General features: G+C 35.4%; 1 protein-coding gene across 3 annotated transcripts; it reads left to right on the forward strand.

The window, feature by feature from the left end:
* The first annotated feature begins 7,215 nt into the window (after positions 1 to 7,215).
* LOC125658897 (synaptobrevin homolog YKT6-like) lies at positions 7,216 to 22,949 on the forward strand. 3 transcript variants are annotated; one of them, XM_048890339.2, is made up of 8 exons: positions 7,216 to 7,376; positions 10,527 to 10,673; positions 17,671 to 17,753; positions 18,591 to 18,691; positions 19,197 to 19,255; positions 19,537 to 19,648; positions 20,717 to 20,818; positions 21,102 to 22,949. In XM_048890339.2, the coding sequence occupies exons 2-8, from the start codon at positions 10,570 to 10,572 to the stop codon at positions 21,135 to 21,137; spliced, it is 597 nt and encodes a 198-aa protein (XP_048746296.1). In that variant the 5' UTR covers positions 7,216 to 7,376; positions 10,527 to 10,569; the 3' UTR covers positions 21,138 to 22,949. The 3 variants fall into 3 exon arrangements, with proteins under 3 accessions (XP_048746296.1, XP_056004315.1, XP_056004316.1); XM_056148340.1 differs by having other exon boundaries at positions 7,222 to 7,257; XM_056148341.1 differs by lacking the exon at positions 7,216 to 7,376 and adding an exon at positions 7,417 to 7,436.
* The last annotated feature ends 3,217 nt before the right edge of the window (positions 22,950 to 26,166 follow it).

The raw sequence follows: 26,166 nt of genomic DNA on the forward strand, positions 1-26,166 counted from the left end.
CTAAGCTTCAATGCCAGAAACGTGGATGGAGAGAAAAGACAGCATCTCTCAATATGGAAAAACATTTTTAAAAAGCTATGGAATTTGACAAAAGCTCTTAATGATGAAGGAAACAGAGGCCATACCATTACGCTAGAACATCAAGGACAAACGACCACCGGCAAAACTGCAGCAAATGCTTTTGCAAAAGGTTATCAGACTGAGAGTGATACGAACATTCCTTCATCTCTTAAAAAAGAAGTAAGACAAGAAGAAAGAGAGAGATCAAAACAAGCTACCCATGACATAATGCAGAGAGAGAGATCACAATTGATGAATTGAAAAGATCCATTAAAAAGTTGAAAAAGAAAAAGTCTCCAGGTCCCGACAACATCACCAATGAGATGTTACAACACCTTGGTAACTCAGCACTGAAAACACTGCTTGATATCTTCAATCTAAGTTGGATTCAGGGACAAGTACCACAATGTTGGAAAGATGCTATAATGATGCCAATACTAAAGAGAGGAAAGAACAAGTCAAAAGCTTCCAGCTACCGCTCTATAAGCCTAACAAGGAGTTGCTGTAAACTGATAGAATGTATAATCAACAAGCGCATGCAAGTCTATTTAGAATCAGAGAATATTATTGGACATGAACAAGCAGGCTTTAGACAATACAAAAGTACAGAAGACTAGACAACACATCTAGCACAGGTTATTTAAGAAGCCTTCCAAGCCAAAAAAGTAACACTTGTTGTATTCATAGATCTACAAAAAGCCTTTGATAAAGTATGGAAAGATGGACTACTAGTAAAATTGCTCAGATCTGGAATCGGTGGTAGAATGTACAAATGGATCAAATCATATTTGAACAACAGAAAAGCCAGAGTTTTGGTTGATGAACAGTGTGGGAAATAAGTCCTTCTACGACAAGGGGTTCCACAGGGAGGAGTACTCCCGCCGACCTTTTTTATCCTCTATATGAACGATCTTGTTCAACAGCTACCAAAAGGTGTACGCACAGCCCTTTATGCAGACGATCTTGTTCTCTGGTGCTCAGAGGAATATACAACTACAGCAAAATACAGAATACAAACTGCTTTAGACAGGGTAGTGACATGGGCTGAGCAATGGTGTGTTACAATCAACAGAGAAAAAACAACTGGAACTCTGTTCTCACTCTCCCAGAAAAACCGATCTGTACAGCTTAAATTGGGCAGCACATCACTAGAGATTGAAGACCAACAAACATATTTTGGAGTAACCTTTGATAAAAGAATGACATGGAAGCAGCATATAACATCAACTGAAGCAAAAGCAAGAAGAAAACTAAGCATCATGAGGAAATTGGCAGGAACAAATTGGGGTGCCAATGAAAAAATATTAAAATCAGTTTACCAAGGGAATGTTCGCCCACATCTCGAATATGGATCTACCTCATGGATGACAGCAGCAAAATCCCACCTACAGACCTTAGACAAAGTACAGAACCAGGCACTACGAATCATCACAGGTGCCATGAAGTCAACCCCAATACATAGTATGGAGGAGATAACAAACATAACTCCGCTAAGTAAGAGAAGGGAGTGCAATGCAATGTTACAAGCCGCAAAATACTGCTGTACTGAAGATCACCCAATGAATAATAGACTAACGCAACTCTCATCAGTCAGACTGAAAAGATCAAGTTTTGTATTAGAGACAAGAGCTTTACAAAGAGAACATCATGAATCGCTACCAAAACAAGTCAAACCTAAAGCCTTTTCTGTAAATGACTACCCTACTGAAGATAAACTGAGAAATGTCAGCATTCAGACATCAGTACCAAACATCACATCAAAAGATAAACAATCTGATATTGTAAAGAAAACTCACACGATGACCATGCTAGAAGAACAGTATCCCTCTGAATTTTGGATAAGAGTATTCACGGACGAATCAGCCACAAATGCAATAAAAAACGGAGGGGCTGGTATATTCATCCAATATCCAAATGGAGAGCGACAATCTGAAGCAATACCAACAGGCTTGCATTGTTCCAACTACGAAGCTGAAGAAAAAGCCATCAGACATGCTGCACATACCATCACAGACAAAGTCAATATTACAACTCCAGTTGTTTTCCTTACAGATGCTCTGTCTGTATTACAGGGCTTGACAAACAACAAGCTACCATTACTAGAACAAGCGCTATTTAACATTCAAAGTCGCATAACAGTGCTACAATGGATCCCTTCGCACTGTGGAGTATATGGTAATGAACAAGCGACATTCTCGCAAAACAAGGTGCTGGACAACAACAGGAGGAAAACCCAGTCTGCCTTGCAGAGATGAAAACCATAATCAAATCTCTGTACAGAAAATCCAACCATCAAGACAGTTACCACCATCTGTCGAGACCTGAACAAACCGTCATATTCAGACTGAGGACAGGACACAATAGACTAAACAAACATCTGAACAGAGTGATGAAAGTGGTACCATCTCCAATGTGTCCCTGTGGTGAAGCAGAACAAGATACAACACATATTCTACAGACATGCAAGAGCCATCAGGCATTGAGACAAAGGATATGGCCATTACCAACAACCATCCAGGAAAAGCTATTTGAAACAGTGGAGGACTTACAGAAGACCACCAGATTCGTAGAGGAAGCAGAAATCCAAGTGTAGAGGCGAACGACAAGAAGAGGAAGATCAAGACGCATCGACTCGTCGTTCGTCTGATAAAGACAAGCGTCTGAATGATCGAGACTAAAGCATATGTTGATTCTACATAGATATATATTACAACTTGCATTGATCTGTGGATGTGACCAATAAATTCGATTTACATTTGTACAGAACTCTAAACGATACTATTTTGAAGAAAATTTATTCTTTTTTACTGGAACACACAAAAATTTAAATGGAAGCATTCAATAGAGCACCGTATTCATGATTTTTATAAAGTAAGGTATGAAACAACTATTTCACAGGTCGAGTAACGCATGATGCAGCTATTCTAGACACGATATTATTTGGCCATGTTTTCATGGGGAGGGGGTGCTTAACACATGTTAAATGTAATCTTTCTATTTCTATAAACCTGCAAATAGTATCAAGAATGGTTAGGTGGAGAGGGAGACAAGTTTGAAACAAGATCAACTAAAAGGAAAATTTACAATGATACTTACTTATACTAAAGCTTTTACATCACCTTTTCCACCTCCCAAAAGACGTAATTTTTTACCCCGTTCAAATCCAAGACAAAGTAAACTATATAAAAATATCATAAGAAGTTCTCTTACTACTTCATGGAAATGTTTGAGACACACTAGGATCATCATCTCAATGTGAGCAGGAGACGGGAATCACCGCCATAATTCTACGTATCCTTCTTGTATTCTTAATGCTAACTTTGATTTTACAATGACTTTTATTTCCACGTTACCTTCTTTACTTTACATAGTATAAAAAGAAAGATAACTCGTTTTCAGCATTGGATTTTGTAACTGGTTGTCTGCCCCTGTTAGTGCAGACGTGTATGTCGTATGTATACTTGTTTCTGTAAATAAGTTATGACGTCTGTATACTAATACGAACACGTATTATTATTAGTATACAGACATCATAACTTATTTACAGAAACAAGTGCCTGTGGTGTGTGGTCATCGATCTGATTAAAACTGACTATTATTTTGTGTGGACACTGGACACTATACTTATAAAATTTCAATTTCCATTCTTAATTCTAAGTTTTAATTTGATGCATGGTATCCTATATTCCATGTCACATTATTATACTTCTATTTTCCATTTATTTTTTTTCATTGAATCAAATGTGGATTCTGAAAAAAAAAATTCTAAAGAACTTTTAGTGAATTTGAAATCGCAAAACTTTTCTCAAATCAACAACACCAAAACGTATGACTTTTCAACACTTTACACGAACATTCCTCGCGATAAATTAAAGACTAGACTTTTTGACATCATAGGCAGTTGCTTCTTCAACAGAAATGGAAAACAAAAATTTATTTATATCTAGTGATCATACAGTCATCCAAAAAATTACTTTGTTAAACACCACTCTAATTCCACGCACGAGTACTCTGAAGTAGAAATAAAAATATCCTGGAGTTCCCCATTGACAATATTTTCGTAGTATTTGGTGATCGGGTCTTCCAACAGTACATGTATGTTGGAATTCCCATTGGCACGAATTGTGCTCCTTTGTTAGCTGACCTGTTTTTATATTCTAATGAAGCAGAATTTATTCAAAAACTTCTACGTGAGAAGAAAAAATATCTTGCTGTGGCCTTCAATTCGACATTTAGATATTGTGGTGACGTAAATCTATTAACAATATTAATTTTCATTCATATGTCGATTCTACATATCCCCGTGAAACGGGATGATTTAAGTTTCTCCGTCGTCAACTTCCCATATTTATGTAGAAATAGTCCATTATCACCTGCATATGGTGTTTGTATCTCTCAACTGATTCGATATGCAAGAGATTGTTCTGCGTATAGCAAGTTTTTAAATCGAGGTAAGCTACTGACAAACAAGTTGATGATACAGGGGTTTCAACAGTTTTTAAATCTTATACATATACCAAAATGAAGTTTCTAGAGCTTTCGTATCTAGAACATACAGTGTTATTTCAAACATGTGTTACGTAACAAACACCTAGAACCGTGTCTAGCCCACATGTGTCAATCAAGTACAAATGTATTATACAACAGATATATCCTACAATATTAATCTCAAACGACTTCATTGAAACACAAAAAAGTTAGACTGATTCCAAAGTCAGTGTACCGAAAATCCAACGACCTAAAAAGGACAATCCACATCAAGAACTCTTGCAAGGAAGCCAATACCACCCTGAGGTAAGTGAAAGAGATATCTCTCTAAGTGAAATAGATAGCTTTCAATCTCTCACCAGAGGGCGTATTTCGCTATCCTACAACACCTCTGCCAACGTCTAAATGTCAAGATTCTTGGCAAAACTTTTCTTTTACCTATTGCATGCATTATAAATAATTTTACAAGTTTTAGTTTTAACCTTTGAATCTTAAAGTAGGTTCACAAAATTAACGAATTCCATGATTATTTTTAGTATTAATGAATGAATGAATATTTATATAAAGCCTTTTTATTCGCTCAGGTTTCTCATATTTACCATCTTCTGCTTTTAAAAAATTCAGACATATTTGATTTGCTTAGGTATTGTAATTACAGTTTGATATGCTAAGTTAGTTATTTTACATTTTCATATACATGTACTATTTAGACGATGACAGAGGTATTAGTGGAGCGTAGCGGGAACAATAAATCTGGGTAGAGATTGAAAATCTTTAATCTCATTTGATATTTCTAAAGATATCCCTTTAATTTCTTATTTCCGGCTTACAAGTACCTCCAGCTTCCTAAAACGCAATCTAAGAAATGTACCCGCTAACTGTACAAGGGAACGTCATCCATCGCTGTCGTTCTGTCAGTTCTAGAATGTCATCCGAGAGTCAACATTGATAAAATCGAAAGATAAAGGGAAGCAGAATCGATTACCAGCATGAAGAAAAACCTGGAACTAGAACCACTCAAAGAACGGAGAGTAAGTTAGTCCTACCACTACCAACCGATCAGTTTATAAAGTCTTACCACTACCAACCGATCAGTTTATAAAATTCGCGGAACCAGAACACGAGCTGCTGTGCTTGAGGACAGAAAACAGCATCTACCTAACACCCCCCCCCCCCCCCCCCCCCCCCCCCCCCCCCCCCCCCCCCCCGAGAGTATTAACCACAGGTCCTGGCCTCTTGTGACTTTTTAGTCCATCCTTTCTGGTCCATCCTATCACAGGCACTTGTTTATGTAAATAAGTTATGACCTCTGTTATACTAATAATAACCGTGGCTGTGATGAGAGAGAGAGAGAGAGAGAGAGAGAGAGAGAGAGAGTATTGACCCCTGCTGTTTCCTGTTCTCAAGCACCAGGAATGGCTAGCGGTTTGCTATTGTTACATGAGCGTTTTTCCACAACATTATCGAGTGGCGGAGTGAAAAGGGGGGAAGGGGGGCACTTTATACATAAAGCAGTCAAATAAACGGTATTAAAGGGGATCCATAAGAGTTCCAACACAACACACCCCCACCCCCCACAACACCCCCACCCACCCCCGAGAGGAAACCTGGGATATAATACTACAAATGTTACATTTCATTGCATTATGCACATTTTCTCTCTTCATATTTTACACCTGTAGGCTGTCTTGGCTACTGGGAGTACAAGACCAACAGTCTGGTACAACAATTTACTACCAGATTGTTAACAGGCACTGTCCCTTGGTACTCCCTGTAGTCAGGTCAACATATCGTGTTTTTATTCTCTCATATAACGTTATTCTCTTTTATATAAGTATTCCAACCTTCCTGCTTTAGACATAAAACATTCAGAACAACTGGATCCTGCGTGTAAATATGTAATATACTAGCATGCTGTATTCAGTATGATTTTGAACAGTGTAATGTGATACTGCAAATACATGTCTTTGCATTCTACACATTTCCTTTACTTTACAATAGTAAGCTGTCTTGGTAACTGGGAGTACAAGACCAACGGTCTGGTACAATAAATTTATTACCAGACTGTTAACAGGCACTGTCCCTTGGTGCTCCCTGTAATCAGGTCAACATATTGTGGGGTTGTTGGTTTGTTTTGTTTTTTTTTGTTTTTTTTGTTTTTTATATTCTTTCATATAATGCTATTATTCTCTTTTATATAAGTATTCACACGACACTATCATTATCTGCTATCCCTGTAACTGTTATGTGAGGCAGTTGGGTTATTTTATTTATCATGTTGTTAATTTAAATCTTGTCTGTAATCAGTATTTCATATATAATTATATAGATATGTGCAGTGCAGAAGTGTGAACTCTGTCAGTATTACCAGTAGTACTTCTAATTGATTGTTATTTATTTTCATTGTTATAATTAATTGCCTGTTAACATGTACATGCCCCCCCCCCCCCCCCCCCCCCCCCCCCCCCCCCCCCCCCGAGGGCCCTTGATTGGTGAATAAACTATTATTATTATTATATACATTTGTAAAATATCATACCAAAACTATATATAAAATCAATAAAACATCAAAGCTATACTGTAATACATTAAAAAAACACAACAAAAAACCAACAATTTAATGCATGCTCGATCGAATAAGAATGCGAGCGAGTTGTTTATAACCCTATCGTCATTTCCGGGTTTTATCACAGCTAAAATTGACTCTGCGTAAGTGCATAAGTAATGACAGCATATTGTTGACAACCTGTCTTTTTAGTCACCTGTTTACTATCGAAAGCGACCTCTCATTATCTTGAAAAGATTCAGACAAAATTTTTTTTGACAAGGTATGTACAATTGTGAATTCAGTTACAGTTTTAACTAGTGTAAATTCTACTACACGTACGGTAAGTTTGTTGACTGACAGTCTTCACGAAAACATTTAAAACTTGCTGGCCAGTCGGACCAGTGAACTGTCTGAAATTACTGGCCCACAGTGAAATTTACTGGCCCCCTAAATTTTCATATGTTTATCACATACATTATGGAATGGATTGTAAAATTGTAGACTTAATTTACTGAAACTATGGTTATTACTCGTATTCATATCCACCCTAAGACATCCTTTCTGTCGATTCCAGAAAAACGACACCGTACACGGTATTTTCTCTGTTTTCTCCTGCAAACAAAAAGACTACAAATTCACGTATTTTTCACAAACATGAAAACAGCCCGAGTGCACCTTGGAAAGTAGCCTTCTCTACCAACATCAAAGTAGCCTTCGCTACTAACACCAAATGTAAACGATTCTTTTTTTTTTTGTTTCAACAAATTGTTCGTTTAATATTCACGTGATCAACGTACAAGTTATCTTGACAATCTCAAGAATAGTTATCGTTCTTTACGAAATAAACAAACCACGAAGTCCAAACGCTTACTTTATGTGCTATTTATTGATTTCTTTTTATTTTGATGGTAATTTTAAGCAAATAAGACGTTTAGAATATCTAAATCCAATATTATATTTAATGTGACTTACAAAAAGTCTACAAGCCCATCAGACTTCCTGATTTTTAATTTTCACTGTCCCGACCGTAAAATTCACTGGCCTCGGTCTTCGGACCACTGAGTTTTCGTGAAGATTGTGACTGTCAATGAAATCTGCACTTTAATTCATTAATTGGCGCATTTGTGACTTCTTGATCCATTGCCTCATGTGTTTTTCATTTACAGTTTGAAAAACTCATAATGTACACCAGGTTCGATAAGCTAAACTAATAGATCTGGGTAGAGTGGAATGAATATTAATTAAGTTTGTGTGTTCCTGAAGATGAACAACTGTCAGTTAGAGCTAGATAAACCGCTTTCTAGACGTTCCGTCGCATAATCAATCCGTCCCTTACACTATCCGTCCCCTAGTTAATCCATCCCCTAGTCGATCGTTTAAACTGATAAAGTTCATTATTATTTTCACCAAACTCAAGGCAAACAACAGTCTGAATGATAAGAATATAAATAAGTGCAAGCTGAGCTTGATGTATTTTTACTGATCCTGTTTGTAATAAAAGTATCAAACCGAAAATTGAGGCAATGAATGGAACATTGAATCGAGCATTCATGTTGAACAGTATTGATATTTTGGTGAATCATTTTAGCCCTAATTTTCATTACAACAAAAAGTATTGTTAGCGTTAACCTCTTCAGGCATACCACACAAAACTGAGAATCAAACTGAAAGAGCGTGGAATGTCTAGGAAAATTTTGAAAAAATCTTTTCAATAGTAGCAGAGCCTTTTTAATATGGGTACCTGTAAAGTACGAAACGAAATCTACGAAACGAAACCTACCGAAACGAAACAGATTGTATGATCGAACTCTTTTAATTATAATAATTGAAAATGGTATCTTAGGCCCCTGTTAAAGTTTACTGACACATTTAAATAGAATTCGCCTCCCCTTTGATGTAGGCTTTCGGCTTGACTGATACAAAGTTTTAAGAGTTGGAAGGGGGGGGGGGGTAAGCACAAAGTACATATATACCATGTGCAATTAGCTTCGGATCCATAAATTTCAGAACGGAAGGTTACAGTCTCACAGGTCAGAGGTCTGGGGAAACACACTAAACGAGGGATGGGGTCGTCAGCGTTGAATCCGATTTTGGGCATATATACATGTTTCAGTATTTTTTGCTCTAAAGACAAATATATGTATACATGTGGATATTGTGTATTTGTATGTAGTATATGAAACGGTGGATTCTGAATATGTCCTCCCGTTCTCTTTGTGATTTCTGCTTAAAATCCCCTTGTTCATAAGCCTTTTCAGTTTACAAAATGCCGACCTCCTCCTAATATTATTGCATTAAAAAAAATCCGTTTTCCGTCCCATTTTCAATTCCCCGTCTTAGCAACATCCCAAATGTATAGAGTTTTTCCATTATTGAAAGTACTCGCACCTCAGCAGTTAGAGATAAAATAAGAGGTTAAGAGCTCTTCCTGGTTTCAATTTTCTCAGACACCAGCTTCTTCAAACAATGTATCTATGCCCAAAGGCGGATCCAACGTCGGCGACCCCACCCCTCGTATAGTGTGTTTCCCCAGATCTCTGAGACTGTAACCCTCGGTTTTGAAATGTATGGATCCGAAACTAATTGTACATGGCATTTAATCAACTACGGATATGTACTTTGTGCTTACTCCCCCCTTTCCAACTTTCAAAACTTTGTAACAGTCAAGCCGAAAGCCTACATCAAAGGGGAGGCGAATTTTATTTATAAGTGGTAACTTTCACAGGGGCCTAAGATACCATTTTTAATTATTATAATTAAAAGAGTTCGGTTATACAATCTGTTTAGTTTCGGTAGGTTTCATTTCGTTTCGGTGGGTTTCATTTCGGTAGATTTCGTTTCGGTAGATTTCGTTTCGTTTCGATTTCGTTTCGCACTTTACAGGTACCCTTTTGAATATTGTATGCTGATCCACAAGGAAAAAAACTTTTTCGAAAATAAGAGATAATGAACTTTCTAACTTCGGATCGTTATTTGATAAATCTATTGGATGTTTTAACATGGAGAAGATAAAGCAAACTTTCACATTAAATCTCAGTATTTGGCAGTAGAATAAAGTTTGGAACTCTTCATCAGAAATGTTAAAAACCCAAATGAAATCGCTATTAAATTCAGCAATCTAATGTAAATTTCGAGGTTGACCACAATGATACAGATACTGATTATTATCAAATCTCTTAACTTACCCATCATTGCTAGCCACGGTTACTGAGTCTGGTAGTACCTTCCTGTGGTGTAAATGGAGACAATAGGCGTGGGTTGTGACGATGTTTACTTACCATGGACTAAGATTCCAGACTAACTACATCTATTCAAATGCTAATTGGAGTAATTGTTATTAAATGTTTAGTACTATGTAGGTAAAAAGAGCTACATAATAGTATTTGTATTGGACCTGTTGAATCAGTATTGGACCTTTTTTAATTTTCAGATTTGATAATATAGTACCATTTATACACACACACACGATCAACATGAAGTTATACTGTATTGCTGTGCTTCACAAAGGAGAAACAAAGGTCAATCCATTAGCTGCAGCACATGAGTTGTCATCGTTTGGATATTTTCAACGCAAAAGGTATTTGAACTTTGTTAATAAATTGTAGGTGGGTCTTTTTCGAATGATAATAATTTCATGAGTACATGCATATATTGATACATTTTTGTTGGGATGTAATTTTGTGGATAAGTTTCTGTTGATTGAAACATATAAATTCTGTATTTTGCTGTGGTTTGAAATTCGTAGGATAGGGCACTGTAATCCAACTTTTATTTGCGGCTTCTATATTTCGCGATTCACCTGTGGTAAACTGGTTCGCAGTGAGTAACTTTTGCATTCGAGTCTATCGGGGCTGTGTGATGCACCGAAATTTTTGGTGCACCGCGATTCATACCACTCGATTCGATGCACCAATTACAAATTCCGGATTTCGGTTCAGTTCGGTTTAGATTTTACGTACACCAAAACAACAAATATGGCCTCCGAGTGATATGCAGAACATGTGGATATTTATGCAACAGAGATTTGAATTGCTACTGTGTTGAGATTTAGCACTTTCACCACTCAGATGCCAACAGAATATGGTCCGTATGATCATTGCAGTTTATCTTTACATGTCATATAGCATTTCTGTCAGTGCTGGAGTGAAATCAACATCATTAGATGATGACACCGATTAAATGTTTTAACAGTTAATGTAAGAGAGAAGTAAATCAATAAAAGAGAGATTTTCAAAGACTCTAAATTGATGGAATTGTTGAAATTTGACATATAAATGAGAACAATATCATATATATTTTAGATTGACTATAGATTTGTTTGATAATTCAAAAATTATGCTGCACATAGACTGTTGATGTTTTCTTTTTTCTATCAAAGTTATGAATAGATATGATGTTTACAAATGACGACATATAGCTATACAAAACTTGAATAAAACTAAATAAAGCATGCTACTCATTAGAATTGTAAATTTTTGTGCCTTCATTAGATAAATTGGACCGAACATGAACCGATGTAATTTCAATATATTTGGTTTGCTGAAACTGACTGAAATATCTTCAGTGCCTACCAGAGGGTCACATTCCTATAACATAGCTTGAGGATTGGAGACAGACCTCTTAATACATGTACCTGGACAGATTAAGAACAAAAGGTAGCTGGACATTACCTGAACACAGAAAGCAGATTTGACAGATGTTAATAAGCATAGGCTGGGACCAGAGATGACCAGTGTGCCTGTTATACATCACCAACCCACCCCCTCAAATGTTTATTCAACAGTTAAAATGAAGATTGATGAAACAATACTTATAGGTAGTTCTTGTTAAACTAAGGTATTGGAACAGAAACTTTTACATCTTCCCCAATTCAACAGAGTAATTTGTACATTATTTATGTAATATTATGACTTATAAGTATATTATAAACTGATAGTGCATGTTATGAATTTACCATAATGGTCACTTAAACATTTAAAATAAATAACACAGACTATAATGACCAAATAATTTTCAATCGACCCGTATTGACCAGTTTTAACCAGTATTGACCACCTGCCCGGTCAATACTCATATTGACCACTTTTTTGTCAACCCTGCTTATTTATTAAGGTCTTCCGTAACAACGGAAGACCTTCTACTGATTGTGCTGGTTAAGATTATTCCTATTTTTTCCTAGACGCTAACTTTGAAGCTTCATATCTCACACATTTCTGCATGGATTTTGCTCAAATTTTCAGGGTTTATAAACTTTACAAAACAATTAAAAAACCATGTACTACATTTCAGAAATTCCCTTCAGTTCACGAGTTATTCCCCTTTGAATGAAATTTTAGGGGCTTTGGATTCCAGACAAAGGCTCCGAGACTGTATAAGCTTGAGCAGAAAATGCATTGAAAATGAAAAGTAGGAGCATTGTAGTTGTGCACATCGTTTTTTGTTGTTTGATTACAGCGATCGAAATGGTGGTTGACAGGGTTAAAAAATTAGGACGCCTAAAGGAGCAAAAAATTACACATATTTTCCTTTGTATCTTTTAAACTAAAAATATTTTGTTAAGACGTGTAGAACAAAAGTTGTGCGAAATGTTAAGAGCTTTCTTTAGATATCCCTAAAAAAGGGGCTGGTCCCTTAAATTAGGGATCTGGGAATCTTCAAAGTTTTCGCTTTATAACTCAAAAACGGTAAATATTTTGATATGGCTTTTGCTGGAAAAGTTGTTCTTTAACATCTTATTAATCTCATAAACATAATAATATTTTGCTCGATTATTGTGTTATATATGAGTAAAAAGCTTGACCCGCAAACTGGTAACCGTATCGTTAGGTAGGGGAAGGGGGGGAATATGTGTATAACTTAAATAAACTTGCTTTAATTGATAAATCTGACTTCATGAAATGCTAATATTCTTTTAAAATAAGGTTTTAATGTGATCTATGGTTCCTTTAAAAATCATCTATCGACAACTTTCTTCTTTTTTTTTATTATTTAGTAGCTTTATTATAAACAATCATTCCAAAGGAAAAAAAAGGAAAAAGTTATCTCTTCTACGTTTGTTATTAAAACAATGATATATTTAATTGAAGAAACAAACCTTCAAGCATAGAATAACTCAGTCATTAACTACACGCATCTTACATACACCGCGGGGTTTGTTTTTGTTTACAATTACGTAACCGCCTCGAGAAACCATCGCGTGTGAACCAGGACATGTACACAAAGTAAACATTGTCGTCCTAAATATAGCACAGAATGTTATGTTTTTGATCATGTTGGATTTTTCGAATATTTCAGTCTTTCCGGGGATGTATATACTTGTTTATACGTCCCTGGTCTTACGTTTGATTTGTTTTAAATTCAAAACTCTAGAACATTGAGTCAGGCATCAATTTTAAAATCTGCAATTTAATATACAGTTCGTTTCTCAATCATGTCTAATTGAGTGTGTGTTTAATATCAGAGATTCATCGCTGCTGGACTAGCGATCTGTGATTTCACACTACTTTAACTGAACACACAAGCTTTACTCAAATTCTTCGTTGTGAAAAAGAAAATGGATACATTTTACAAACATAACGAATTATTTCTGAACATGTTTTGAAATCAATAGTTTATAATCATGATTAAACCAAATCTAAACATGCGTATAGAATATTCAGAAACCCATGGCCGACCAGTCTCATTTCAAATGATTTGTTGTTTTATTGTTTAAAAACAATGACTTTGATTAAACATTGATTCAGAACTCCTGGTCCAAATTATGTAACTTCGGCACGTGCCCCTGGCGTGAAATTCATACGCGACTTCTGTGCGCACTGTGTACATAATATACCTACATGTATTTACGCAGATAGATATTAAAGTTTAATAAAATATTCAAGATTTGTACCAAAAGAGACTGTCTCTTCGAGCTGGAAGAACAGACAACAATACTACCGAACACTAATTATAGTTCCAGCAAATAAAGTTTGAAATATCGCCAAGTCCGTCTCTCCGTGCAAATGTGCCTAGACCACAACTTTTAAAAATACACTGTAAGCTCATTCTTCACATAAAGATTATTAATGACCATAACATGAATATTCTTGATTTTCTAAAGGTCTAAAAATTAAAAATTGATTAGAGTCTTAATATATCTTACTAATGGCAAAAATTTTTAATACTGATAAAAAGTTTCAATATGATCAAAGAATATGTCCTGGCCTTGACCCATGGTCACATTGTCAAGTTCACTTTTTAGAAAATACAAACCCTGTCCTGGCCATATCAAGTAATGAAGAAACATTTAGATTTCATACTTACAACAGATTTTCATGTTAACTGAGGCTGCATTAGGACCTGACCCAAGGAGATATGGTCAAGTTCAAGGTTTTTATGTCACACAGCTCCGACGGAAGACCTCTTGTCGCTTTGCAACGAGCTTTGCTCTAATTATACTAGTAATACTATACCAGGAATCGCTCCTGCATAATACTTTAGATGGTCCATGCGGTTTTAATCACATTCATTTACGTAGTTGGATTTGTGCAATATTTTTTACTTATAACAAACATTTAAATGACTCCACGTCAAAATAATAAAGCTCAAAACCGATACTGAGACATCGGACACTCTTGTCCGGTGTAAAAAATGACACATCAGACCTGAGGCACTGCACATCGGTCAGGTCCGATGTCTTTCACATGGACGGAGTTCTTGTGAATTTCTCGGAAATTTTCTCGCACACCAACAAACGTTGGTTTACAGTACCCACAAAATCCACAAAAATTGATTCCCCACAAAACTTGATGATTTCACAATATACATTGTAGCCATTTCCATATCAACTCCATTTCTATGTCAATGGAGTGGAAAAGGGATGAACTCGGAGATTATATTTATGTAGTCACATAGGAACTCTGAGAAGATCAAAATTTCAATGTCTGACAATAAGCTAAATTCACATAGTTTTCATCAAGATAACCTCATCTCATTAAAACTACTATACTGTACATATGCTGAATGTTGATCCAAATAGATTAAGTACAGTACTAATAACACTTTATTTACCTTTTTTACTGTTTATTCACATATGAAAGTGTAATCTTTAAGTGCCACTTTAAATGTACATTTAAAAAGTTAATTTGTTCCCCCCAAAAATTGTGTATTTGAGTTTGAACCCCTCCCCTCAACTACTTGAATTTAGATCTTAATCCGACATCAATCTTTTGATTTCATCCCTTACATGGGTAGTAGGGAAATATATTGGAGTGTAGAAAAAAGATACGTTTAAGAAGAGGGCTGGAACCTGATCGATTCCATATACCCTGTCAGTAGGTCTGTGATGAAGTTAATTTTCATTTTGTTAGTTTTTTGTGGTATTGTCTGTAAATAGTTGTTTATGCTTGTAAGGTGTTTCCGTAGTGTGAGTGTTGGTCGATAAGGCTATTTTTAGCATACCGGTTTGGTCAGTCAGAGTAGCGGCTGTTTGTCAAGCGTGCGGCCACGTTTTCATGCTGTCCAGCAGGGGTCTTTTCTTGGCGAATTCCAGAAGTTAGTCTGGGTAATGGGTAGCCAGAGAGACAAACATTTTACTGTGTGGGCATAGGTTTTCTCCAGCCATGCAGAGGGGATTTAAGAAGCTATCTGGGCCATATCAGGCAGTACTCTCAGCGTTTCAGTAGGTGCTCGGCGTGGGAATCAAAACACGTGAGACCGCACTGTACATGGGTGTTCCACGTGGTGGACTTGGCAATTATTTTGTGAGCCTAGTCTTGCCATTGGTTTGAAGTCGGCATTATACCCAGTATTGTTGTTCAGTGAGAGACCTGTGAGTCCGGGACTGGAAGCGGAGGGGTTGTTCGCGCTGTATGGAGGCCTGGTGGTGCCAAGTGTGACGTGGCGTTAAATTGAATTGTGCTGAGTTGCCAAACTTTCATATTGTGTTTCAGTAAACTAACATTTTATCAAAAAGGAATTTGAGAAATTTGTATAAAACGTAATTTACTACTGTTTAACTTTTTCTGTAGTTAGCGGAATTAGCGACTATTCGAACCATTATGTAATACATTTATTACCAGTTATATTTTCAGCCTGGAATGACATACTTGTTGTATTAACTATTGAATTGTCTTGACAGTTATACGTTATATTGATTGTCAATATTGCCAGGTTTATTATACCAATTTATATTTCTTTCTCGGTGAGAGAGTATGGGTGTGTGAATGTGAAAGTGTGATTTCTTTGTTTTTCAAACATCTCTATATTTCTTATCTTATTGCTAAATAAATTTTCTTTTTATTTATTCTACGATTTATCATTTTCTCTACTCCTACACAAAATCCAAAAGAACTTCATTACAAGGTCATATGGAGGATTCTGTACACGGTGTCAATAGGTCACATAAAATTAAAGGATTTTATGGATTTCATATACTGTCAGTAGGTTACATGGAGGTGTGTATGGATTTCATACACTGTCATTAGGTTACATGGAGATGTGCATGGATTTCAAACACTGTCATTAGGTCACATGGAGGTGTATATGGATTTCATATACTGTCATTAGGTTACATGGAGAAGTGTATGGATTTCATACACTGTCAGTAGGTTACATGGAGGTGTGCATGGATTTCATATACTGTCATTAGGTCACATGGAGGTGTGTATGGATTTCATATACTGTCATTAGGTCACATGGAGGTGTGTATGGATTTCATATACTGTCATTAGGTCACATGGAGAAGTGTATGGATTTCATATACTGTCATTAGGTTACATGGAGAAGTGTATGGATTTCATATACTGTCATTAGGTCACATGGAGGTGTGTATGGATTTCATATACTGTCATTAGGTCACATGGAGAAGTGTATGGATTTCATATACTGTCATTAGGTCACATGGAGAAGTGTATGGATTTCATATACTGTCATTAGGTTACATGGAGGTGTGTATGGATTTCATACTTTGTCATTAGGTTACATGGAGGTGTGTATGGATTTCATATTTTGTCATTAGGTTACATGGAGGTGTGTATGGATTTCATACACTGTCAGTAGGTCACATGGAGATGTGCATGGATTTCATATACTGTCAGTAGGTTACATGGAGGTGTGTATGGATTTCATACACTGTCAGTAGGTCACATGGAGATGTGCATGGATTTCATATACTGTCAGTAGGTCACATGGAGGTGTGTATGGATTTCATATACTGTCAGTAGGTTACATGGAGGTGTATATGGATTTCATATACTGTCAGTAGGTCACATGGAGAAGTGTATGGATTTCATATACTGCCATTAGGTTACATGGAGGTGTGTATGAATTTCATATTCTTCTACCTTCAGTAGGTCAAATGGATTAGTGTATGAATTTAATGCACTTGCTGTAGATAACTTTGGAGTATAATATGATTATTTTACAACTTTAGCAGGTCACATGATATGAAATCAAGCAGCCTTTTTTCCATCTAATAAAAACATGCAATTTGACAAGAACCTGGATAAGAACATTATGTGGGAATTGTATGGGCATGATATATGGTATCTATCACTATAGTAAATGTGATATTTTCATACAATGTGTATTTTCAGTGTACAAGAGTTTATGGACTTCACTTGTAAAATTGTGGCAGAGAGAACCGTTACTGGATCAAGGGCATCTGTTAAGGAACAAGGTTTGTCACATTTACCCTTAGTTACTGGGTCAAGGATGTTAGTTAAGGAACAAGATTTGTCACATTTACCCTTAGTTACTGGGTCACTAGTTAAGGAACTAGGTTTGTCACATTTACCCTTAGTTACTGGGTCAAGGACGTTAGTTATGGAACAAGATTTGTCACATTTACCCTTAGTTACTGGGTCAAGGACGTTAGTTATGGAACAAGATTTGTCACATTTACCCTTAGTTACTGGGTCAAGGGCATTAGTTAAGGAACAAGGTTTGTCACATTTACCCTTACCAGTAGTTACTGGGTCAAGGGCATTGGTTAAGGAACAAGATTTGTCATATTTATCCTTAGTTACTGGGTCAAGGGTATAAGATAGGAACACGATTTGTCACATTTACTCACAGTAAGAAAGGGATCTACTACATCAGCTTCATGATGTTTGCATGGCATTGTTAGTCTGACTGCATGGTTATCAATTATTGTTGGATGACCAATGCTTGTACTAGTAATAAAATGATATGAAACACAGATTTAAGATATATGTATACCATAGTTCAAGTACATGTATATCTTCAATCTCACAAGTCTTCTGATCATCTAGTCGTCTTTTTATTCCAGAGGCCTATGCCCAATCTATGAGGCATTATGCTTCACAGCGGAATAAACATCCCCACTGGTCTAGATAACTTAGTGGGGGAAACTTATAAAGTTGTGTGCCTGTAAAACTTGCTGTTGGCCCTTGTTTTTGGACTACACATTTAGACATGTGAGGAATTATTTTGATAAAGAAATTACTTGGTAATTTACATGTAAAAAATTTTGAATATTTCTGTATGCTTACAGAGTACATTTGTCATGTGTATGTAAGAAGCGATAGTCTAACTGGATTAGTGATAGGAGACTATGAATACCCACAAAGAGTGGCCCACACTCTTATCAATAAGGTAGGTGATTGCAGGCTCTTGAATAAATGAGATGGATACCCTTGTTCATGAAAAGGAGGGGGTGGCAATTTCATGGATTTTGTGTATCCCGAAAATTCAAAATCAATGAAATACAAAATTTATACTTGTGTAATGTTGCAGAGTGTAGAAATAATATTTACAAAATGATATTCCGACACAATTATACTATTTTGATGTGTCTGCATATGAGGTCATGAAAGTGATTTAACATTTGTATAACTTGATATTGGTGTTGAAACACACTTAAAAATACTATCTAAGGATATCAAAAGAAGAAACAAATTTAAAATGTTCGAAGTTTTTATTCAGAAGCAGTTCAATTATGTGAATTCACAAAAAGCTTTCATTCAACATGTGACTTATTGTTTGTAATAATACAACATGTGACTTATTGTTTGTAATAATACAACATGTGACTTATTGTTTGTAATAATACAACATGTGACTTGTTGTTTGTAATAATGCTACAATCTGTTATTGATAGGTTCTGGAAGATTTTTCTACTAAGGTTTCCAAATCACAGTGGCCAACAGCCAATAAAAGGTAAGCTAATTTTAGGTATTTAGTATGTCCAGAGTACTATGTTAGTAACACAGATTTAATTCAAAACTTCATAGTCAAGAGATTCCATTTTAAAAGTGAAATCAATCCATGTTTGATATATAGACACGAATATAATTGTTTTCATCAGATACGAATACCTGAATTTACGACCTCTATGGATTAACCTGAAAATATATATCTGCAGAATTATGACCTCACCGACAAAAGTATATCTAGTATATACATGAATGAATTTATTCAGTTATCTGATGTATTTTCAGTACAATACAGTTTGCAGAATTAGCAGACTACTTACAGAAGTACCAGGATCCAAAGCAAGCAGATGCAATGACCAAAATTCAGAGTGAACTAGACGAAACAAAAATTATATTGGTAAGTTATGTACAGGACTATAGCATCACACTTAATAGAAGTTGTAATGTACGATTTACTCTGGTCAATTTTATACAATGGTTCTTCAGAACATCAAAGGGTTTCACAATTATCAAGTTTCTAATAAATATTTCATGCACATGTTTACAAATTTTACATAAACACATATACAATGTAAAATTCTTTTAATTTTCAACACCATCAATCTGATGAATTGTATAGGAGTAACTCTTTAGATAAGTGTTACGAAACAAAATATTATAGATACATGTACAGTAAAACATGCTTATAATGAACACACTAATAATGAACTCACACTTACTGGTAAGTGATGTGAGGAGAATAACAAAAACATTTATCGGTTATAATGAACTGTGCTGTGCAGGTCCTGAAGGTGTGCTACAGCCCTCTTTTACTGTACATATATCTATTAATGTTAGTGCAGTCTGACTAAGGACAACTCCTACTACATCACTGGATCAATGAAACAGTAGGGGCTGGCTTTAGTCAGACTGAGTGCACTAGAAATGTCAGCTTTATTGACAGACAAACAAAATTCACCAATAAAAAGAGTGCCAACATTTTCATTCCTAGGTAATTATTAAACCATAAGGAAAAATCCACCAAAGTATAGCGCACCAATTGTTAGGCCAAAAATAAAAATGGATTTGTTTGATGTACTCCGACCGACCCGTCAAATTTGCTCCTACCCGATCATTTTTTTCAGCAATTTTAAATTTCATTTTTTTTTTTTTTTTTTTTTTTTTTTGGTTCCCTTGAAAAATAGAAAATTCTCCTTACTTTAAAACTAAATATTAAAAAATTTCATGACATTAAAAAACAAACAAACAAAATCACCTACCTACCGACCCACCTTGAAAAATGTGGGTCGGAGTACATCAAACAAAAATATTTTTAATGCTGGCCTTACAAACAATATTTCTGCAGATGAATCCATCAGATATTTTCAATGCTAAAATGACCTGATATACAGTTACATACTCGATAAAGGGGGCACAATTCGCAGTGCTGAGGTACTTAGAGGGTCATTCTCGTTCTCCTTTGCAGTATGATACAATAGAGAAGATCCTAGAGAGAGAAGAGAAGCTCAATGACTTGGTGGACAAGTCGGAAGGACTCAGCATGCAGTCCAAAGCTTTCTACAAAACAGTAAGTACATATCCACTGTATCACTAAGTGTTTGTTGTTCATGTAGGACATACATCAATTAGCAATGAAAAATATTTAATTGGTTATTTAATTACCAGAATCACCGGTTATTTTTTTTTTATTCACAGACGAATTTGTAGAACTTGCAAGAAGTGTGAAAATATCAGTAGAAATGGATACATTTTGTAAAAGATGTCAGATTTGAATTCTACTGACATTATATACATTTTGAGACTGTTAGATATGGGAGACACATTAATTTTGTATGTTTTCATCATTTCAGGCAAGGAAAACCAACTCTTGTTGTGTAATTTTATGAGGCATATACTAGAACTACAACACTAGTCAGTAGAGACAGGAAGTTTATTTTATTCTAGTTGGACCATTGCTAATACAACAGAACAAAGAGTTCCTTCAACCATTCTAAGGGAACTCACTTCTACATCTGAGTGTAAATAAAACATTGTTATTACGAGAAAATCAGCAGTTTGTAGGTGTATGTATGCAATACAGTATTGTCACCTTGCATAAAGATAATTTTTATTTTTGCCTATCAAGGAATTCATTTGCAATCTTGTCAAAATTTTGGACAGTTTTCTGTATAAAGTTGATGGTATGTTTGTTAAACATATAGATGTTTATACATGAAGTTTGACTATTGTAACACGTTTTACATGTGTTGTGTCTGAGTGTTATTAAATGGTGATATATTTATGAAAAAGAAGATGTACCGTGTAACGTCAGATTGTATATTGTGATGTGAGCAAAAAGTGATTCATTGCAAAATTTCTGTGAAATAGGACGGGCATTCCCATATTAATCCTAATAAATTATTATATATGTATTTTAAATTCTTATGATATTGTGTAAAAATCATTCATCTCTCACAGTTTACACTATTCATTGAGCTTACTAAAGAAAGTCTCGTGTGGGGAGTCAAATTATGAATTTGATGCACCATTGAATGTGAACATTGATTCAACAATGACAAATCTACCCTGTGTTTTTCCAAGGGAATCCAATCTCTACCAAGAGATTGTTATGAAGTATACTTTGTTTTTACTCATCATGAACCCATTGTACACAATTTGTTTTCGTCATGGATTACAATTCAATGTACATATGATATACTTTTAACATATTCACCTATATTAAAAATCATGGAGTTATTTCTGTGATTTTAAAACAAGTGCATATATTTATTTTCAATCTCTAAACTTTTCTATTTTCTGCTTTTCACGTTGCAATTCTTGACAGATTTAGTTCATCTAAAAGGTGCTGTTATGTCACGATATATTTTTGTATTGGATATATACCAGATTTTTGTAATATTTAGATTGCATACGATATGCCATTTCTTGAAGCTATTCATTCAAAATTTCAAAAAAGAAATACCTAATAGTTCCCTAATTTATCTTTCAAAAAGGAATGTTAACTAGGAGTAGTTATTTATGTTGAATGTGTTTTTAGATGGTAGGTTTTGCCAGAAATAATGAGATTATCATATTAAATCACTGTGACATCAGTTAAGTCACTGGGTCTGTTGTACAGTCTTAAATAATTGTAGGCTGCTCATTTGTGTTGTAGTTGAGGTTTTCTATAATTTGAAAATCAACCATGGAACACTTTTCGCGTCTAATAAGATCTGCATATTCTCTTACCACCAATAAACCTCAAAATAATTTTCATCTCCAGTTAGATGATACATTCCAAAGCAATCTGGAGTTTTGTGTTGTGTTTTGCCAACAATTACAGGGTACCTATCTTATCCAGATGATCCTCTTTTGTAAATTTTTGTGCTCCTGTGCACTAGTATGGTTGTGTGCTTTAAGACCTTAAATAAGGAAAGGGTGGATGCTTATTGATTTGTATGCAGTAAAGCTGTGAACTGTCTCTTGACATTTTTTGTACACTGACAGAAGTAATGATTGGTGCCTACACACCAGGATGGTGATTACTGTTGATAGATTTCTTGCATTCAAGAACAATCATTTGTAATGTTTATCTATGTATAAGATTACACTCATTAAAACTGAAACTTGTCATTGTATTTTAAATTCATACTTGTTATGATTATTTAAATATCACTTTGTATATTAATGAATGAGAGTAATAAACTATGAGTATGGAACATGTACTAGTTTTAAATTAATAGTTGAAGTTTATTATGATTTGCTGATGATGATGGTACATGTATAAAATGGTAGGATAAAGTAGAGAGAGTGATGCAGATTGTTTTCATTGATGTTCAGTTCTCATTCTGGTGCCACGTCATGCATAGGTCAAAATGGCATATTATCAAATAACCTTGCTACCCAAGATAGAGGCCAGGGAAAGGGCTAAAATAGGCTGTGTCTACTGCTAAATCTTATCACCTATTGTGTGAATAAATATTGTTTAAATCAGATGGGTCAAAATTAGGTACTTCACATAGACGTTGATGTTTCTACATAGGGAAAATTCTCAAATGAAAAACAACAGGGACAAATCATTGATGTGAAGTCACATTCTGAGTGAGACTAATGGTGCATTGTATCAAGTAAACAAGAGGCTTTAAGATATGCACTGACATTCTCACGCCTTGTGTAACTGATAAAGAAATGATAATATATATATATCATATTGAAGATTTTGCTACCCAGGCCAGAAAATAGTATTGATTCTAAGCTTGATTCATTGTGTCTGATAGACTGACGGTGTAGTTATAAAACAAGAACTTCCATGAAGGCACATAACATTTCAGTATGTAGAATAATGCCTGAAATGTTCCAACAATCATGATTCAATATTACTGTGTCAAAGATTTTCAATACCTTTCCATTAGTGCGCTTGCGGTCGTTCTAGCTTGAATTTGAAGGCCAGCCAGGCTTATGTGATTGGAATGTGTTGTCTGGTGTTTAACATTTCAGTTTACAAACTTTCATTCGTAGGATATGTCGCTATTTAGTGTTTTGAAATTTATTGATTAAAATTCTGAAAAACAAATATCATTCAATTACTTTTTATTTATTACCAATATACATGGTGGTCACGTGGTATAGACGCATCATGGTCGCGTTATCAGGTGGGTCTTCCTTCGCAGTTTGTTACATCGCTGACCACTACAACCTCCTGCCGACTGGGGTGATCAGGTCCCAGCCCAGAAACCCTCTGCTCTCCGACCTTTATTTATATATCTCTGCCGCAACACGCTATAGTTATGATTACAAGAGTGTCCTTACACAAAATATCACCAGTGTTGCTCTTTCCACTTTTCTTTAAGCTTCCTCCATACCCACATGGATGCAATATTCTGCTTCCCTGCCCTGACGCCAAGGAGTCGCCATCTCTAAACCATTTACATCGACTACCCGTAAAACCCTCAACATGGATTGCCCAATAAATCCTTGGCATCCCATCCCCACTGGAAGGCACTACACTCTCCAGCCTCACCGTTGCTAGTCTGCAACAAATCCTAGTACTTTTAGTTTCCACTTGTAGGCTTCTTCTATTAATTCTGTTCTCCCACGGCACTGTCAGTTACAGCAAATAACCTGCGTATAGAAGGAAACCAAATTACAATACGCGGCTTGAATTTCTCGAAAAATTCTTTTTATTTGAGCAAAGTCCCAGACTTAAGTCAAGATTTCGACTTCAGTTCTTTTCGCGAGATCCAGGCCTGGTATATGGTTGGTGGCTGCTACACTGTATTTCCTATGGGAACTGCTTATGACCGATAATGCGAATCACTGACGCTACCAACCAGTTCACTTCCTTCCACTCCTCCGTCAGACTCTCCAGCTCTGATAAAGTTAACAATTTCAGGCCTCCTCTGTTCCAGCATATCCGAGAGACTAGATAGAACCTTGTCGTGTCTCCACGTACATCGTCCACCTCTCAAAGCTACTGAACATGAAGACAGCTGCATGCATGATGTGTTCCAAGTTGGCTGGTCTACCTTAAAATTTCACCTATATTGGCGTCATTTTGGAGGGGCCCCTTTCTGAATGAGAAAAAGTGTTCGGGTTTTCTATACACAATTTCATGCAAGAGCAATGTTATATATGTTCATTATAATCGATCGAATGCAAAAAATATGTCCCAAATATTAAGAGGCGAGAAATGCGAGGTGCCAAAGGAAGATGAAACACAGGATGGCAGGGACAACCTACCTGTCGTTGATGGCGATGAGCACTTGCCTGCAAGTAATGTAGTGAGTGACGTATCGAGCGCCAAATTAACATAAACTCAAATAATTGAAGATATCTTCAATTATTTGAAGATAGCATCAATTCATTTGATGCGCGCAACAATTTAATTAAATATCTCTTCAAATAATTAATGATATCTTCAATTTTGAATTATTGCGCGAATTAAATGAATTGATGATAGCATTAATTCTTTCTGCTGAATTGATGCGCGCTTTAATTGAATTAATGATCTCTTCAAATGAATTCATGATATCAACAATTGAATTGATGCGCGCTACAATTCAATTAAAGAGAGCAATAATTGATATAATGTGTGCATTAAATCAATTGATGAGAGCAATAATTGAATTGATGCGCGCATTAATTCATTTGATGAGAGCAATAATGGATTTAATGTGCGCATTAATTCAATTATTGCTCTCTTCAATTGAATTAATGATATCTTTAATTCATTTGAAGAGAGCAATAATTCTTCTAGAGAGAGCAACTAAATAATCAAAGATATCTTCAATTTAACATATCCACAATTGAATTTATGATCTCTTTAATTGAATTGTTGCTCTCTTTAAAAGAATTGATGCGCGCATTAATTCCTTATACAAAAGCATTGTAAATAATTAAAGATATCTTCAATTGAATTAAAGAGATCATCAAATTATTTATACCGAGCTCTAAATCAATTATTGCGAGCAATATTTCTACGAAATTGTTGCTCTCATCAATTGAATTGAAGAGAGCAATAATTGAATTAATGCACGCATCAAATCTATTATTGCTCTCATTAATTCAATTGATGCTCTCATCATATTGAATTGAAGAGGGCAATAATTGAATTAATGCGCGCATTAAATCAATTATTGCTCTCATTAATTCAATTGATGCGCGCATTAATTCAATTGATGAGAGCAATAATTGAATTGAAGCGCGCATTAATTCATTTGATGAGAGCAATAATTGATTTAATGCGCGCATTAATTCAATTAAAGAGAGCAATAATTGAATTGATGATATCTTCAAATAATTGAAGATATCTTCAATTATTTGAGTTTATGTTAATTTGGCGCTCCATATTATCGTGAAAGCGCAGAAAAAGCAGACCAAAGCGCAAAAGATGTTTAAATCTACTTGTCATGATTTCGTAGTGGAATACAATATACA

Source organism: Ostrea edulis, chromosome 9 (genome assembly GCF_947568905.1).
Source record: "Ostrea edulis chromosome 9, xbOstEdul1.1, whole genome shotgun sequence".
NCBI classification, from domain to species: Eukaryota; Metazoa; Mollusca; class Bivalvia; order Ostreida; family Ostreidae; genus Ostrea; species Ostrea edulis.

Bases quoted from the DNA above. Each gene is read 5' to 3' on its own strand.
- LOC125658897 (XM_048890339.2), top strand. From the start codon at position 10,570: ATGAAGTTATACTGTATTGCTGTGCTTCACAAAGGAGAAACAAAGGTC. The intron at 18,692-19,196 runs GTAGGTGATTGC...TGTTATTGATAG, and splicing joins CCCACACTCTTATCAATAAG to GTTCTGGAAGATTTTTCTAC. The intron at 19,256-19,536 runs GTAAGCTAATTT...ATGTATTTTCAG, and splicing joins TGGCCAACAGCCAATAAAAG to TACAATACAGTTTGCAGAAT.